Source organism: Euleptes europaea, chromosome 9 (genome assembly GCF_029931775.1).
Source record: "Euleptes europaea isolate rEulEur1 chromosome 9, rEulEur1.hap1, whole genome shotgun sequence".
In the NCBI taxonomy this organism is placed as follows: Eukaryota; Metazoa; Chordata; class Lepidosauria; order Squamata; family Sphaerodactylidae; genus Euleptes; species Euleptes europaea.
The window spans coordinates 39,692,171-39,707,309 of NC_079320.1; the positions used below are offsets into that span (position 1 = coordinate 39,692,171).

A 15,139-nucleotide genomic window follows, 5' to 3' on the forward strand; every position below is an offset into this window, starting at 1 on the left:
ATAATCCAGTCATTGGTAACAAAGTTCAGATGTGTTTCATTTCATCACACTATCCTGACTGTGACCTCAGCTCCGACATACAAATTGCATTCTCTGTGAGGGGAAGAAGCAACTGGGCTCAAGGCTCATGCAAAACCAAAACTATATTCGGTTTGCGAAGTGGCGCATTGGCTCTGTAGAGAATGCTATCAATACAATCAGAGTAATTTCCAATAACACTTAAAATGTTGCTGGAGTGGGTAATGGCTAATACATGATCCCATAATCAATAACAATTGGTGATATGCCCCTGCATAGCAACTGTGGAGTTCAGCGGATCAACCATGGTAAAACAGAAGTGGGCATTGAGGCCTAAATTGAGGTTCCAAACCCACCCATTTGAAAGGCTGCATGTTGTTTTGCCAGCTTTTCCTCAGAGAAGCTCAGGGTAACATATGTGGTTGTCTCCTCCCTTTAATCCTCACAATAACCCAGAGGGGCAGGATAAAGCTGAAGCTGAGAGAGAGTGGCTGGCCCAAGATTAGGGTTGCCAGCTCTGGGTTGGGAAATACCAGGAGATTTTGGGGGTGGGGCTTGAGGGGGTGGGGTTTGGGGAGGGGAAGGACTTCAGTGCCATAGAGTCCAATTGCCAAAGCGGCCATTTTCTCCAGGTGAACTGATCTCTATCGGCTGGAGATCAGTTGTAATGGCAAGAGATCTCCAGCCACTACCTGGAGGTTGGCAACCTTACCCAAGATCACCCAATGAGGATCATGGTTGAATGGGGGTTTGAACTTAGGTGCGTCAGATACTAGTTGGTTGTTCTAACTACCACACCGGCTCTCTGATGAGCAAAGTACAGAGAATTCAGTGCCTTTACGATCAGGGTGCTGTTCTACAAAAAATATTAACGACATAGGTAGTTTCCATATCAGGACAGGCTTGTGTGGTTTCCCCATTGCTGGTGCAGCTGCTGATACAGCACAGCAGCAACAGGGCTTCCCCATGTCAGGTTTCCCTGCATTTTCCCTGGCCCAGACCCCAGCAATGACCGGTCCTCCTCCCCTGGGACACTAGGGCTTTTTAAGTTTAAAAAAAACCCAGCGTTTCCTCAATTGTCAAATACTGACCGTTAGAAAAAAGGCTATAGTGTGAAAGCTGAGAGGACACACAGAAACTGTAACAGGTTCTGTGAATTCCCAGCCTTCCCCATTAAATCTTCACAAAATAAGGAGCTAGAGACTTATTTTCTTAATGAAAGCTGGGAATTCACAGGACCTGTTACACATATTTTTATAATGGTATATTGATACAAAATTGCTGACTTAAAAAAAAAGCCCCTAGTGGTTGGGTTGCCAGCCATTGGGACAGTGAGCGGGGGGACATGGAAAATGATGTTGTGCTGATGAAGCGATGTCACTTCTGGTGAATAATAAAAGTGTGCTCTAGGACTCAGAACTCCATGGTTTTAATATAGAGATTGGGACAAATCCTAGAGCCTCGCATCAGAGCACTACACCAGCTTGGTTATGCCACTGCTGGAAGTGATGTTATACCACTGGTGCCACACTGATTTTCCCAGGCATTTTACCCTCACTGCCCAGTGGCGATGGGCTCAGTGGGATAAGGCTGAGGCATTTCCTACTAAAATGGAAAGCCTGGTCTCCCAAACCCGGTGTGGAGGAGAGAAAACTGCTGCCACGGGGACTAGAATAGGGAAAATGGCTGTCACGTGGACAGGAAAATCTGAACTTTCCCACCCACACAGTCGCTATCCAGGCTTTACTGTGATCTTTCCAAAAACTTTGCAGCAAAGCGGGTTTGAGAAACATCAGAGTAAAGGAAAGAAAAACTTTTACTCTGGGCAGATAGCCCATGTGGAAGTGGTAATCCTTAGTCCTCCTGTTCTGGTCCAAGCTGAGTCCAGGGTCAAGCTGGCTACAGACTGTAGCCTAAAGCAACAAAAACAGCCGCTGCATTGATCTAGGCTTTTATTGTCTGTGCCCATCAGCTGCTATGACAGCTGCTGACTTTGAGTTTCAATAGTAGTGAGCTACACTGGTTGTGTTCAAAATATTGCTGGTGTGTATTTTTCCATTACCATAGATTGGCTTGACTGCAATGCTCATGTATTGTCATTACATTTATTTATTTACACCCTGCTTTTCTCCCCAATGGGGACCCAGAGTGGCATACATCATTTTCATTTTCGCCTCCTCTGCTTTATCCTCACAACAGCAACCTCTCCAAGATAGGTTAGGCTGAGAGAGTGGAGAACAACCTGCCCAGCATCACCCAGTGAACTTCTGTGGCACAGTGAGAATTTGAACCTGCTCCTTTAACCACGACACCATAGTGGCTTGTGCAAACCTCACAAATAGCCATACAATGGACCACAGAGAGAATGTGCTAATATGATACTTGGCCAAAGGAAGGAAGGATAGACATGAATGTGACTGACACCCAACCACCACGGCTCTGTTTGCACAGGCCTCTCAGCCACCGTTTTCCATATGGCAGAGTCGGTCCTGAATGGTTTTCAGTGTGGCATGGGAATATCGCTTTTTGAACAATCACAGAGGTGTGCCAAAAGCCTAACGAGGCTGAACCCTGGGTGGCTCCTCAGCTTTCACACGGTAACCTGGCAATAGACTGACATGCATGGAACTGAGCGGACTGGCTGCCACCACAGAGTTCTGCGAACAGGCCTTATGATGGCCAATTACAGTGTTTCCTCAGATAGCCCATCTCCATACTTCACAGTGTTATCTAGAATGTTTTGAAAGCAGCACTTCTTGATTCCGGCAAACACAACCTCTGCTGGTATCAGACTCACCCCAATTAACGGGCCAAACTACACTTCACCCAAGGGATTTGCGATTATGATCGAAGTTTTTCTTTTCATTTTAAGGCTGCAGAGGAGCCTGATTCAGTCTGTGCCTGCGGCACTGCACGTCTGTGAGAGATTACCCTCTCCCCTCAACATGCATTGTTTTGCTGATCCCAAAACCCTTTCCTTGCTGCCATTTGCCCTGCAAGGGAAAGCATACATGTACTATACAAAATATTTGTGTGCATTGAAGTGCAATACAGAATGCAGTGTCCAAAACAGCATTACGGGGCATACATGTGGAGGGGGGGGGGTACAGTTTGCATTGGGATGAAGCAGAAGGAAGGAAATACATCTTCTTTAGTACTGCAGCCCCAATCTGAATCATTGTCTGCATGGCTGCTTTTAGGCTTTAAAAAACTGGGAGCAGAGCTGGTTTAAGGCTCTTTGGGGCAGCATGATGACAGGGGCAACGTTTTTGCCCCTGTGGCTTCTTGGTAATCCTGTCAGTTACTTCAGGGCCAGCTGGCTGTAGTCCCTACTGCTCTTTCTCCAGCTGTAATCAGCGAGGGACTCCGCTATCTTTGGAAAGAGCTGACCCACCCCTTACAATCAGAGTGGAACAGATTACAACTGCCTTGAACAGCATTAAGAACAAAGGAGTAACAGAATATTATGACCTTTAGTAGATTAGAATCCCTCTGACCTATAACAGATAATATGTGTTAGGGCCCAGGAACAAGAAGAGTTTGAGAATGGTAAGGATGTTAAGCTAAATGCAGACATGAGTAAGGCCTAACAGATAACTTGTAATCACTATTTTTTAATACTCTTTGCTACTAAAAAAGTAGTGAAAATGTTGTAACAGCATTTATATGTTGTCTGGAAAATATATAGATAACTGTACGGAATGTGAGCCTTATCAAGTGGGACAGCTAGGCATTATTGGAAGATAATTTTTAAAAACCTATAAATTTGGGAATCCGTATTGATTATCAACTTCATGTTACTTGTAACCTCCTTAATTTTTTTGTAAGAATTAATGAGCTAAAGTAATCACTCTCTTTTAATTATCTATGTCAAATCAATGGATGGTGTACCATATTATCTTTTAAAGACATAAATAGGTATATTTTAATTAAAATGGAAGCAAGGATTAGTAATATTTTTATTTGTGTACTATACCCAAAAACATTATTGAGGTGTATCTTTTTGCCAGGAAATGAACGATCTGATATAGGAACACTAACTAGATGCCTAGGGCTACTTAAGTACATGTCTATATCTGAATCAGGTCTCCTGGAGGAAGCCTCCTTTTACTTATGCCATCACTGCATATGTCATTCACAGGACACAACCCCCTGGACAACAGCAGTGGGAGCACAGATGGGAGAAGCCCCCTCCCAAACTTGCTGCCCCTGTAAAGTCCGGGATGGGCTTCAGAGGTGCTATGCCCAGATCCTGTCCTTGACCTGAGGGGTGGCAGCTCTCCGCACCCCCTCCCCCAGTCCATGCCATCTTGCCCTGTACCTTGGTGAGGTAGAACGGGAGGCTGCCTGCTTAGTGTGGCTGAATGACTCAGTCTAACACACACTGGGAGAACTTAATCACAGTTCTCATAGGTCACATTTTGCCCTTCAATATGGACACGGCAAGTTAGCCACTGGTCAAATCAATGTCAGTTCGGCATTGAGTGGTGGGAAATATGTAGTTAATATAGCTCAGTCATGTTTGGATTTTATGAGTACAGCCTAAGACACTTTTGAGAATCAGATCTAGAGATTTTTGTGAGATGTTGCTCCAGGTTTGTTTGTTTGTTTTTTTAAAAAAAGAACAAGAGAAGAACCCTGCTGGATCAGAACAGTGGTACATGTTGTCCTGTCTCACACAGTCGCCACCCAGTTATGCTGGAGGGCCAACAACAGGGAAGAGAAGCTGAGGCTTTCTCCTGATGTTGCCCCTTGGCACTGGTATTCAGAGGCTTATTGCATCAGAATGTGGAGGCTTCCTTCAGTCACCATGGCTAGAAGCCTCTGATAGATCTAATCTCCCTAAATCTGTCTAATCTCCTTCTAAAGCCATCCATGTCTATGGCCATCACTACATCCTCTGGCACAGAATTCACATTTTAATCATTCATTGAGTAAAGAAGTATTTCCTTTCGTTTGTCCTGAATCTACTGCCCATCAACTTTATTAGATGCCCCTACATTCTAGTATTTTGGGATAAATCGCTATCATGTTCCCACTTACTTGTCTCTTTTCTAAAGTGAAAAGTCCCAGACTCTTCCACCTTTCCTCATAGGAAAGTTGCCCCAATATTATCTATAAATCTAAATCCTGATTTGGTTTTTCCTGCGGTGTTACTTCTGGCCAACCTGGAACTGACAGTCATAGAAGGAGGATCAGACCCAATAAGGTAGGCGTGCATGAGTTAGAAATCTTTTTTTTTAATTCCAAGCTGTAAAGCAAACAATAGCCTGACCATTAGCCATCTGAAAAATTCTTTAAAATATTTCCATTATCTTTCAAAACTAAGGCATGAAAATAGAACTGTCATACTCAAAGAGGCCAATCAATTATTTTACAGCTTAGGAGGCATAAGTGAATGGATTTTCTATAGTGTTGTTACTGATTATGTCTATGGAAAGAAGAAAAATGTTTTTTTTTTCTGGACATTTTAAAACAGAGATGGCATATTAACAAATCAATACTGTAAACACATTTACTCTATCTTGGACCAATGATGAGAAGCCAGAAATTCCTATGGTTGTTAAATTGTACACCCTAGCAAATAACTGCACTAGGTGTCTTCCTGATGAGGAGGGATAAAGAGAGAGAGAGAAGTGGATGGGAGGGATTATTGATTCCTGGAAAGCAAATATGCTCCTGTGTTTATCACCTTTATTTAAAAATAATTACTGGAATTCTGATTATGCCAAGAGTTCATTGTGGCTTCAGTTCAATACAGTGCTGGAATAAATCAACCAGAAGGGCTTTCTTTTCTCTCTCTTTCTCACCAGCTTTCAACAAAGTAAAAGAAATAGAATTCCCAAAACTGCACAATATTTTCATACAGAATATACATACATACATACACACACATACACACAGAGAGATGAAATACATCTATGTGATTCTCTCTCTCCCTCTCTCTCTTGACTTCAACAGAAATAGTGAATCAGTTCTTAACCACTTGTTTGGATTTCTTTCTTGAGACCTCAGCCATTAGGTCAAGCATACCGGGAGCCCAGCAACCATGTCTAGTGGAAAAGGATGATACCTGCAATGCTCTCAATATGCATGTTCATCATGTTGTCTGAACAGGAGCAAGACACGTTTTTTGCAGGTCCATACAATTTTGGTACACAGGAGTCAGGATGCTGGAAAATCCAGTGGTCAATTTCTGCATATTGAAGCTATATGGTATGCAAAATACATATGTTGCTTCATTCAGACAAGATGGTGACTTGAGTATTAAGAGGATCTATGCATGGCTGCTGGGTTCCTAGTAGGTGTGGACATAACTCCTGAAAAGAGCTCAATTCAGAAGCATAAATAAATAACAATTAACAGAAACCCTCAAAAGGGGCACCCTTCTAGGTTACCAGGCAATAAAGGTGTTCTAACAAGTTTTGAACAAGAAGAGCTCTGAAGCTGAGGAAAGCAGGGAGAAAAGCACCCAGAAGGATGGACAGCAGGGCTACTTTTAGCATGCAGGGAAAGGGCTCTGGATACCCCCCCACACACACACACATGATACATTGGTCCTTTTAAATGTGCATCCTCTCATTGCTTTAGATATGAATGCAGCAACTCATATTTAATGCTATGGGCCTGCTGTCAGCACACGTGGTTTGGGCACCGCACAGTCTGGTTTTGTGTTGCTTAGGCTCTTCTGTTATTCCCGAAGACGGCAACCCTAATGCGTGGGCATTATTCCTTTCTATGGCTCAAATGCATGGTCAACAGAGCCATGAGACAAATTTTTAAACATGCCAATAGCACCCGAAGGGGAGCTGCCGCTGTCCCATTTAAGTCTTACCTTGGAACTGGTTGACCTGTTGCACGGGGTATGGATTCCGCTGCTGCTGCTGGAGGTGCTGTCGCGGCAAATGGGACTGCTGCTGCATTTGCTGCAAAACAGAAGCAAAAGGAAAAGAGTCAGGGAGGGAAGGTGTAAGTCAGCCTGCCCAATTAAGAATGACGACAGAAAACCGGAGGCAAGCGCTGACATCCTCGCACAAGGTGTTCTTGAGCGACAAGTACTATGCGGCAGCGGCGAGAGCAGTAAGTAGCTTTTGTGTGAAGAGTCCTATCAAGAGCACTCAGCCCCTGTGGTTCCAAGCACTGTCCGCTTTTCCAAGTCAGCTCCCTCTCTTGACTTCCCGAGGGCCTTGAGCACTTCCTCAAAACCCAGGCAAAGGAGGGAAGGTGATGAGATGGGAGGGCTTGAAAGGGTCTGAAATTAATCTCATGAGTCAGAGCTATCTGCAGCAGGCAGAGACCAAACTCTGTCGACTGTCTAATTTAGTAGGAGAGCCAGCATGGCTCAGTGGGTACAGTGAAGAAGAAGAGTTGGTTTTTATATGCCAACTTTCTCTACCACTTAAGGAAGAATCAAACTGGCTTACAATCACCTTCCCTTCCCCTCCCTACAACAGACACCCTGTGAAGTAGGTGCGGCTGAGAGAGCTGTGACTAGCCCAAGGTCACCCAGCTGGCTTCATGTGTAGGAGTGGGGAAACAAATCCAGTTCACCAGATTAGCCTCCGCCACTCATGTGGAGGAGTGGGGCATTAAACCCGGTTCTCCAGATCAGAGTCCACCGCTCCAAACCACTGCTCTTAACTACATCATGCTGGCTCCCAGTGCTGGAATAGGATTGACGAGACCCAGGATCAAATCCCCAAACTGTCACGAAGGTGAATTTTTTTTTTTACCCTTGGAGGACTTTCCCTCAGTTTTTAAAATGGAAACCCTGAACATTTTGGAGATATTTGAAAAAAAACTGTGAAATATTTTACTTTTTGGAATGAATGAAATGTTTCATAAGACAAGGTGTTGCTCACTCATAACGTGTAGTGTGAAGATTTTAATTATTTCCAATTATCTGTTTATTGTTTAAATGTGACTAATTTTGCCCACAATTATTAAACTATATATAATATTAGAAAAGAGCAAGAGTCCAGTAGCACTTTAAAGACTAACAAAATTTCTGGCAGAGTACGAGCTATAGCTCACGAAAGCTCATACCCTGCCAGATATTTTATTAGTTTTTAAGATGCTACTGGACTATTGCTCTTTTCTACTGCTATTGACAGACTAACACGGCTACCCTGTTGTGATATATATAATATGTATGATTGTATTACTGTACAAGCTTAACCGATATCCATATACGCTGATAGTTCTATTGTTACTGAGAGACTATTTCCGTTCAAATAATACATGTTCTTTTATTTACTACAAAATTTGTCTTCTGATTGCAACTTTTATTTTCCTACCTTTCAGAAGGTAGAAATATGATAAATGTGCTAAGGCAGCATTGAGTTTTCAGCTGTTTCAAGTACTGGGTATATTTGCAATGTTGCTTACAGAAAACAGTCATTTATACTTCTAAATTCTATACATATGCCAACTAGTACAATTTTATATGCTAACTAAGCTATAAATTAAGCACGTTATTCTGTTAGAACAGTAACATAAGCTTAGGTTTGATAAAAAGTATTGCATATATTTCAATGTTTTTGCAAAATTTCTATTATAAAAATGGAAACACACACATATATAATTCCCCCTGCCCATGGCTTCAGAATGTCAAAAAAATGTTACACCTCTAATCAATTACAATATTTATTTATTCATTTTTAGTTCTTTGGATCTTGTGCCTATATATCTGCTGCACAGACTTCTGTATGTGAGTATACTTTCAATACAATCTTGTTCACAAAAACTGGCAAACAGCAGTACAGGTAATGCTCTAGCAGGAAGACTTTTCTTCCCAGCTTTTACGCACAATGGAGATATCAGGCTATCAGATGGATATCTGGCCCTTGGGAAAGGCCTGCTGACTGCCTAAAATGTACTCACGGCACACTCAAAGTGACTGTGCAGAAAAGCCGTGCGCACCTGATAATACTTCCAGTTTATCTGTTTCACATAATGGCTCTCTAACAACATACGCCCCCTCTCCATGATCAGTGATGAAGCTTTCCAAACGTTGCTGATCATGAGGAGGGTGTGTGTGCACTTCCTCCACACGTCTGCACTGTGCTGGTGACTCAGCAAATGAACAGAAGGGGGGGGCACTGCAATGGTGCCCACTCTCCTTCCCTGTGTGAGTCAATATGAGGACAGGTCTTCTGCTTAGAGCCTGTATTAATACACAGTCCACAGAAAGAAATGCAGAGAATGCTTTTTTTTCCTAGAGAGGCTTAACAAATTTTGCATTCATGATTAATACCAACTTGGAGTGGAAAAGGGAGTTCCCCCTCTAGAAAACACTGCTGACTCTGGGACATTTTTCATTTTTCCATCCAGCTTGCAGCACAGATCACTGACATCAGTGGTTTCACTTGGTTTGCAATTTTACTTAGAAGTGGTCCCCATGTGATGGGATCAGCCTAGTTGTTGTTTCTTTTCCCATGCCATTACAATAATACAGGAGCCATATGAAAAGGAAGGTAAAGATAAAAGTAGTTCCCTGTGCAAACACTGGGTCATTACTGACTCCTGTGTGTGTGTGTGTGGGGGGGAAGCAGAGTCTGTGTGTGTGTGGGGAGGGAGCAGTTTCTGTGGGTGGGTGGGGGAAGCCAAAGGGGGCTTTCGCCCGTTCTGCCTGGGGTGTGTGTGCCCCCTCGAGTCTCTCTCTCCCTGGTTTGAGGGGGGGGGGCTTCAGTTATGTGTCCTCAGGTTTTCCCTCATTCATAAGATCGGTTAGGTCTATTCTGATGCTTGCTCAAAACTGGTTTTCAAATGGTGACTTAAAGAATGCATTTGCCTGGTCCTGAGTTCGATGCGAAAGGGGAAATTCCACCCCCTCCTGCTCCTTATGCATAGCTAGCGTGCCTCTGTCCCTTTCCATGGTTTGCAAACTCCCAGGCGTCACGTGTTGCTTTGCATGGTTTGCATGGTTGCAAACGTGTTGCTTTGCATGGTTTGCAAACTTCTTCGCACCTGCCCCGCCCTTGCTCCCCCCAGCTCAGCTGTTTGTCGGGGCTGGGAGCTTCAGGAGTGAGCGGCAAGCTCTGCTAATTGCAAACCCCCATTGTCAGAGATACACATTAAGGAGGGGGGGACCCTTTTCGGGGCCCATATCTCAGCCCCCCCTGACCCAATCTTCACAAAACTTGGGGGTTCTTGCAAGAAGGGTCCCCTCAAGCTACACTGAAAGTTTGGGACCTCTACCCCCAAAAATGCCCCCTCGGTGCCGCGGAAAGGCGCGATTGTGTTTTTAATGGCTTTATTCAGCCAAATTTTTTCCCGAACTCTGGATCTCATGCCAAATTGCACTGACCCAAAGTGGGGGAGTTCGGACTTCTGCATTTCCCAAATAAAAATGGGCCGAATTTTGCCGAATCCGAATTTTACCGATTTTTTTTTCTTCAACAGCCTTAGTCTGAACAGAGTCTGCGAGAGAAACTGCAGGACGTGATGAATCAACAACTGAGGGAGGCTGAGAAGCCAAATTCTCTGAGCATAATGTGCAAGTCAGGGGCTGGATTGCTAATGATCTCATGATAACGAGAGCTGCCTGAAAACATAAAGCCAAGCGACAGAAGTTGCAGGCTAGCTGTTTGCACATCCCAGTGATGAAAGGAAATGTAAGCTGTAGTTCTGCTGCTCCCCTGTTTGCGTCTCTCTGTTTACAATGGGGAGTACCATGTCAGGGACAAAAGACGCAGTACCTGTTCTGCCAAGATCTGCTGCTGCTGCCGTTGCTCCCTTAGAAACTGTTGCTTCTGCTGCTCCATCATCTGAAGCTGGGCCCTTTGCTCGATCAGCATCTGCTTCATGATGACGGCTTGAGGCTGGCTGCTCAAGAAATTGGCGTTGCTAGGACTCGTGCCCACGTTACTGGATCCTGGTGGCACAGAGGACTGCATGGGACCCGTGGGCCGAGACAGTCCCACCGCGTGCTGGTCCTAGACAGACAAACAAAACAAGACCAGAGTCATGAGACAAATCATGCTGCATAGTAATTGTGCCTGTATTTGTATGAACAGTTCTGATTATAGTACTTAAGAGTTTTCCAAAACATTTTGTAGAAGGAGAAGAAGAAGAAGAGGAGGAGGAGGAAGAGGAAGAGGAGGAGGAAGAGGAGGAGGAGAGTTGGTTTTTATATGCCGACTTTCTCTACCGCTCAAGGAAGAATCAAACCGGCTTACAATCACCTTCCCTTCCCCACAACAGACACCCTGTGAGGTAGGTAGGGCTGAGAGAGCTGTGACTAGCCCGAGGTCACCCAGCTGGCTTCAGGTGGAGGAGCGGGGAAACAAATCCAGTTCACCACATTAGCCTCCACCGCTCATGTGGAGGAGTGGGGAATCAACCCCGGTTCTCCAGATCAGAGTCCACCGCTCTGAACCACCGCTCTTAACCACTACAACCACGCTAACTCTAGACGTTATGCTGGTTGTTGGGGTTGGGATGCCATGCGTTGTTTGGAATCTCTCATCACATCAGCTGGGGGGCCACTGAATTGTGAGTTTCCCTGCTTGCGTTGACATTGATGGTGTTGCTGGCAGGGATGGGGGAAAAAAAACCTAGCAATGTGATGGCCTGCCAAAGTGATATTTCCAGGGGACTGGAAGCCTGTCAAGGGAATGCCAGTCCCCGTAGGGAGTGTACTGTCTACAGCAGCGCACTCTGGGCCTACAACTAGGAGGAAAAGGAGACATGGCCTGAAAGGAGAGCAGGGACAAGAGAAGAAACAGGAACCAGAGACGGAGGAGGGATATATGATCAAATGGCTGTGTTGGGGTGCAGAAGCCTGAGCAACTGGAAGCCTCCCCTAAATTCCACAGCACACTTGTTTCAAAGGGGCCTGTGCATATTCCTTCAGAGGAGTGAGAAACCACACAGACGAACCCGATGACCTTGGGCTGTCTGGAATTAACTGAGGAAGAAGGGGAAGGGATGCTAAAAGAAGGGCAAGGGGTGAGTCGGGATCTCCCAGGTAAAGTTTTGTCATTCACAATATCAGAAATCCAAAATCCAGCCTCTGCTTTTTCTAAGAACTCATTAGGTTTTACATCTCACGTTCGTGATGGCAGGCGAATACAAAGTAGATTAGGCCATAGAACACCATCAGGGTCCCAATTCATCTGCCTAACACCCAGTCACAGCTTCATCACAATCTTGGGCCGAGATGCAATTTTAGCACCCTCATCACACCTTTTGGGTTAAAGGGATGATAGGAAAATCCTCTAATGCCACAGCTTTGCTACCTCTCAAACTCTTTGTACCCTTTTGCATTCATACAATCAGGGTGATCAAACAAGAACAGTTAAAATAGGATTATTTTTAAAACCCGAACGAAGGCTCCATTATATCCCAATAAGTGAAGGTAAGATCTGAGTCTAATGGTGAGATTCCCCGTGAAGGCAAGGAGGCTGTTTTTTGTGAATCTCCCTCGCACACCGTGTCCTTCCCACACCTTTTCCTGTGATGCCTGCCCTTTTCATGGCTGGGTCAGAGAGGGAGAGAGAGAGGCCCGAAAGGATTCTTGTTAGCAGTTCCGTGAGCACAATGCCGATCTCCTCCTTCCTGCTCTCCCGGTGTAACCAAGGGCGATTGCTATGCAGGAGAGATGCACCGGGAATTCTCCCAGGAGGTTAGAACTTAATTATGAGCAGCCCTGAGAGGCGCGACTGAGAGGGAGGGCTGCGCCTCTTAGAAAAACACTTTCTGTTCCCCGCTCCCTCAATCCCCCCTTACAAGATTCAAGTGAGAACTTGAGAGGCAACCGCTGCAGTTAATAAGGCCCTGAGCACCAGTGAAATCTTCTTTAAGCTCTGAGCAGGGGTCTTACACGCTGCGCAGGATGCTGGGGTGCATCTCACCTCTCCTTATAAATCCATCCACGTCTTAATACTCTAGGCAGACTCTGGATGAAGCAGCAGGTGTGTGTGTGTGTGATGGGGAGGGGGGAGGAAATTGGCTTGGGATGCAGTTCCTGCCAGGTGTCAGCAGGTGGCGGAACATGCCTAAGCCTTGTCCCGTCCTGGCAGGCTGGGTGGCTGGCTGGCTGACTGATAGCTACCCGGGGCTCTCCCCCCTCCTTCCTCTCCCCCTCCCCCATGCTTGCAGATGGCTTAATCATGACTACTGTTCCATCCTCCTCCTCCTCCTCCTCCTTCCCCCCCCCCCAGTACTTCTGGGATAATGCTGCTAACGTAGAGCCAGGCAGTCAAGTGTTACAGCACAGAGCAGGTAGCCTGGCAACTGAGAGTATAATGCCGAACAGATGGTGTTCGTACAGCATGATGGACATCACACACGACAGCCTGAGACAATCCAGGAATTCCCGGGTGGTTTGAGGCCCTCTTTACGCAAAAAAAATAAAATAAAAAAACCCAAGCCTGCTGGCTGCTTTGGGGATATTTTCCGCCCTCTCCTCCCAGTCTGACATCGAACCACTAAACTGATTTCATGTTACTCCTGTTTTCCTAACAGCACTAAAAGCGCAGTGGTCTGTCTGGCGGTGTGCGCGGTGACACACAGAAGGATAAGTTCAAGCCACCCTGAATTAATAAAATAGACTAGGCAGCGGCGAGGAAGAAGCGACCTAACAAAACCTTCGCCTGGTAAAACCGCTTACTTGCCTGTCTCTGGAAAAGTGGAGAGAATCCGATGCGGGGGGGGGGCGAGAAAGCATGTACAACAGGTAATCTTCATACAAGGCTCACAATACAAAGGCTCACTGGGCTGTTTGTCCCCATATTGTGAGAGCAGAGGTGTTTTTTTTGGGGGGGGGGAATACTTGGGCGGTTTAAGGAAAAGGAGCCGCAGCCCTGAATCCCACACCTCACCCTCTTCTCCAAAACAAAGGAGCAAACAGCTCTTCCCCACCGGCGAGAGCTGCAGGCGGCACCGAGGGTTCAGCCTCCGAATCCAAAGCAATGCTGAGGGGATTCCTGTCACCTCTTCCAGAGAGCACGCTGCTCTTGACTAATGAGCTCAGGAAGCGGAGACAAACCCAGGCAGGCTGTCAAATTTCCCAACACTGAACAATGCATAATCTGTGTCTGTGAGGGGGCTCGGGAGAGAGGGAGCAAAGCTGGAAGATAATTTTTTTTTTCCTGAGGAGCAAGCTGGAGGGAAGGGAAGGGCTACAAAGGCCATCACCATAGGCTTCTCTGAAAAACAGAACCGCTCCTATTCTCAGACACGCAGAAGTACCCTAAAGCAAGGTGGCTTGGAGTTCCACTGAATAAACAGTGGGGTTGCTTAACCTTCAGAGTGTTCTTCCCCTTCCCCCGGTCCTATTCTGAGGGTGTCTCCCCACCCCCACCCACAGCAATGATTTATGGGTGAGGAAATAGGATTTCCAGTGCTAAGGTCAGAGTTGGCCATCAGTCAGTGCCTTGCTCTTGCTGCAAGAATAAACCTTGGGCAAGCTTCCAGAGTTCCTCCAAGGCTAGCCTGGGGATCAGAAAGAGTGATACGTGGCAGTCCTGTACACCGCAGCCTCTCTAAAAGAATACCTTGTTCTGTAGTGGACGCTCAGATTTCATTGCCTCTGAAAGCCCACTTGTAGCTGCTATGGCCGAGGAGAAAAAATCTCAGCAACTCAAACCATACAATTAATTCCAAACCAGGACTCATCCCTGGACCCAAGAGCATCATGGACAAATCTTTGTCCCATCTCTGGGGTCCAATGTACAGTGTTGGACTTTGGAAACTGGAGTTCAAACCCCAGGTTAGTTGTGGATTTGTTGCACAACTGGAAAAAAAAAACTCTTGTAGCAGATCTCTGCAACCTAATTAAGAACCACCAACTGTCAGCCTAACAAAGAAGGTGAAAAATTGATTCACCAGATTTGTGGTTACCTTTTGTGTCTGGTTGAATGGAAGCAGGCAAGGGGGCAAGTGGACGTAAGGGGGGTGGGGAGACCAGGGGCAGTATGAGAACAGACCAGTTTCAGCTACACATACCAGCCATGGCAGTTAATTTCTATTCTCACGCCTAATTTTCATCATAATACATTTTAGTGGAAATATTTGCTCCTCCTCTGAGTGGTACATACCATCTTCACCTGTAACATATAGTTATGCCTACAGAGAAATTTTCAGGGTGGAGGCTACAGGGTGTCAATTCTAACAT

The 15,139-nt window shown here is 45.6% G+C and overlaps 1 protein-coding gene across 1 annotated transcript in view; it reads right to left on the reverse strand.

Moving 5' to 3' along the window:
• The window catches only part of MAML3 (mastermind like transcriptional coactivator 3), a 311,770-nt gene that overhangs the window by 1,149 nt on the left and 295,482 nt on the right, over positions 1 to 15,139 (reverse strand). Inside the window, exons 3-4 of the mRNA XM_056855381.1 lie at positions 10,719 to 10,955; positions 6,854 to 6,944 (exon numbers count right to left, since the gene is read on the reverse strand). Coding sequence (XP_056711359.1) covers positions 6,854 to 6,944; positions 10,719 to 10,955 — 328 coding nt within the window. The remainder of the gene's footprint in view (positions 1 to 6,853; positions 6,945 to 10,718; positions 10,956 to 15,139) is intronic.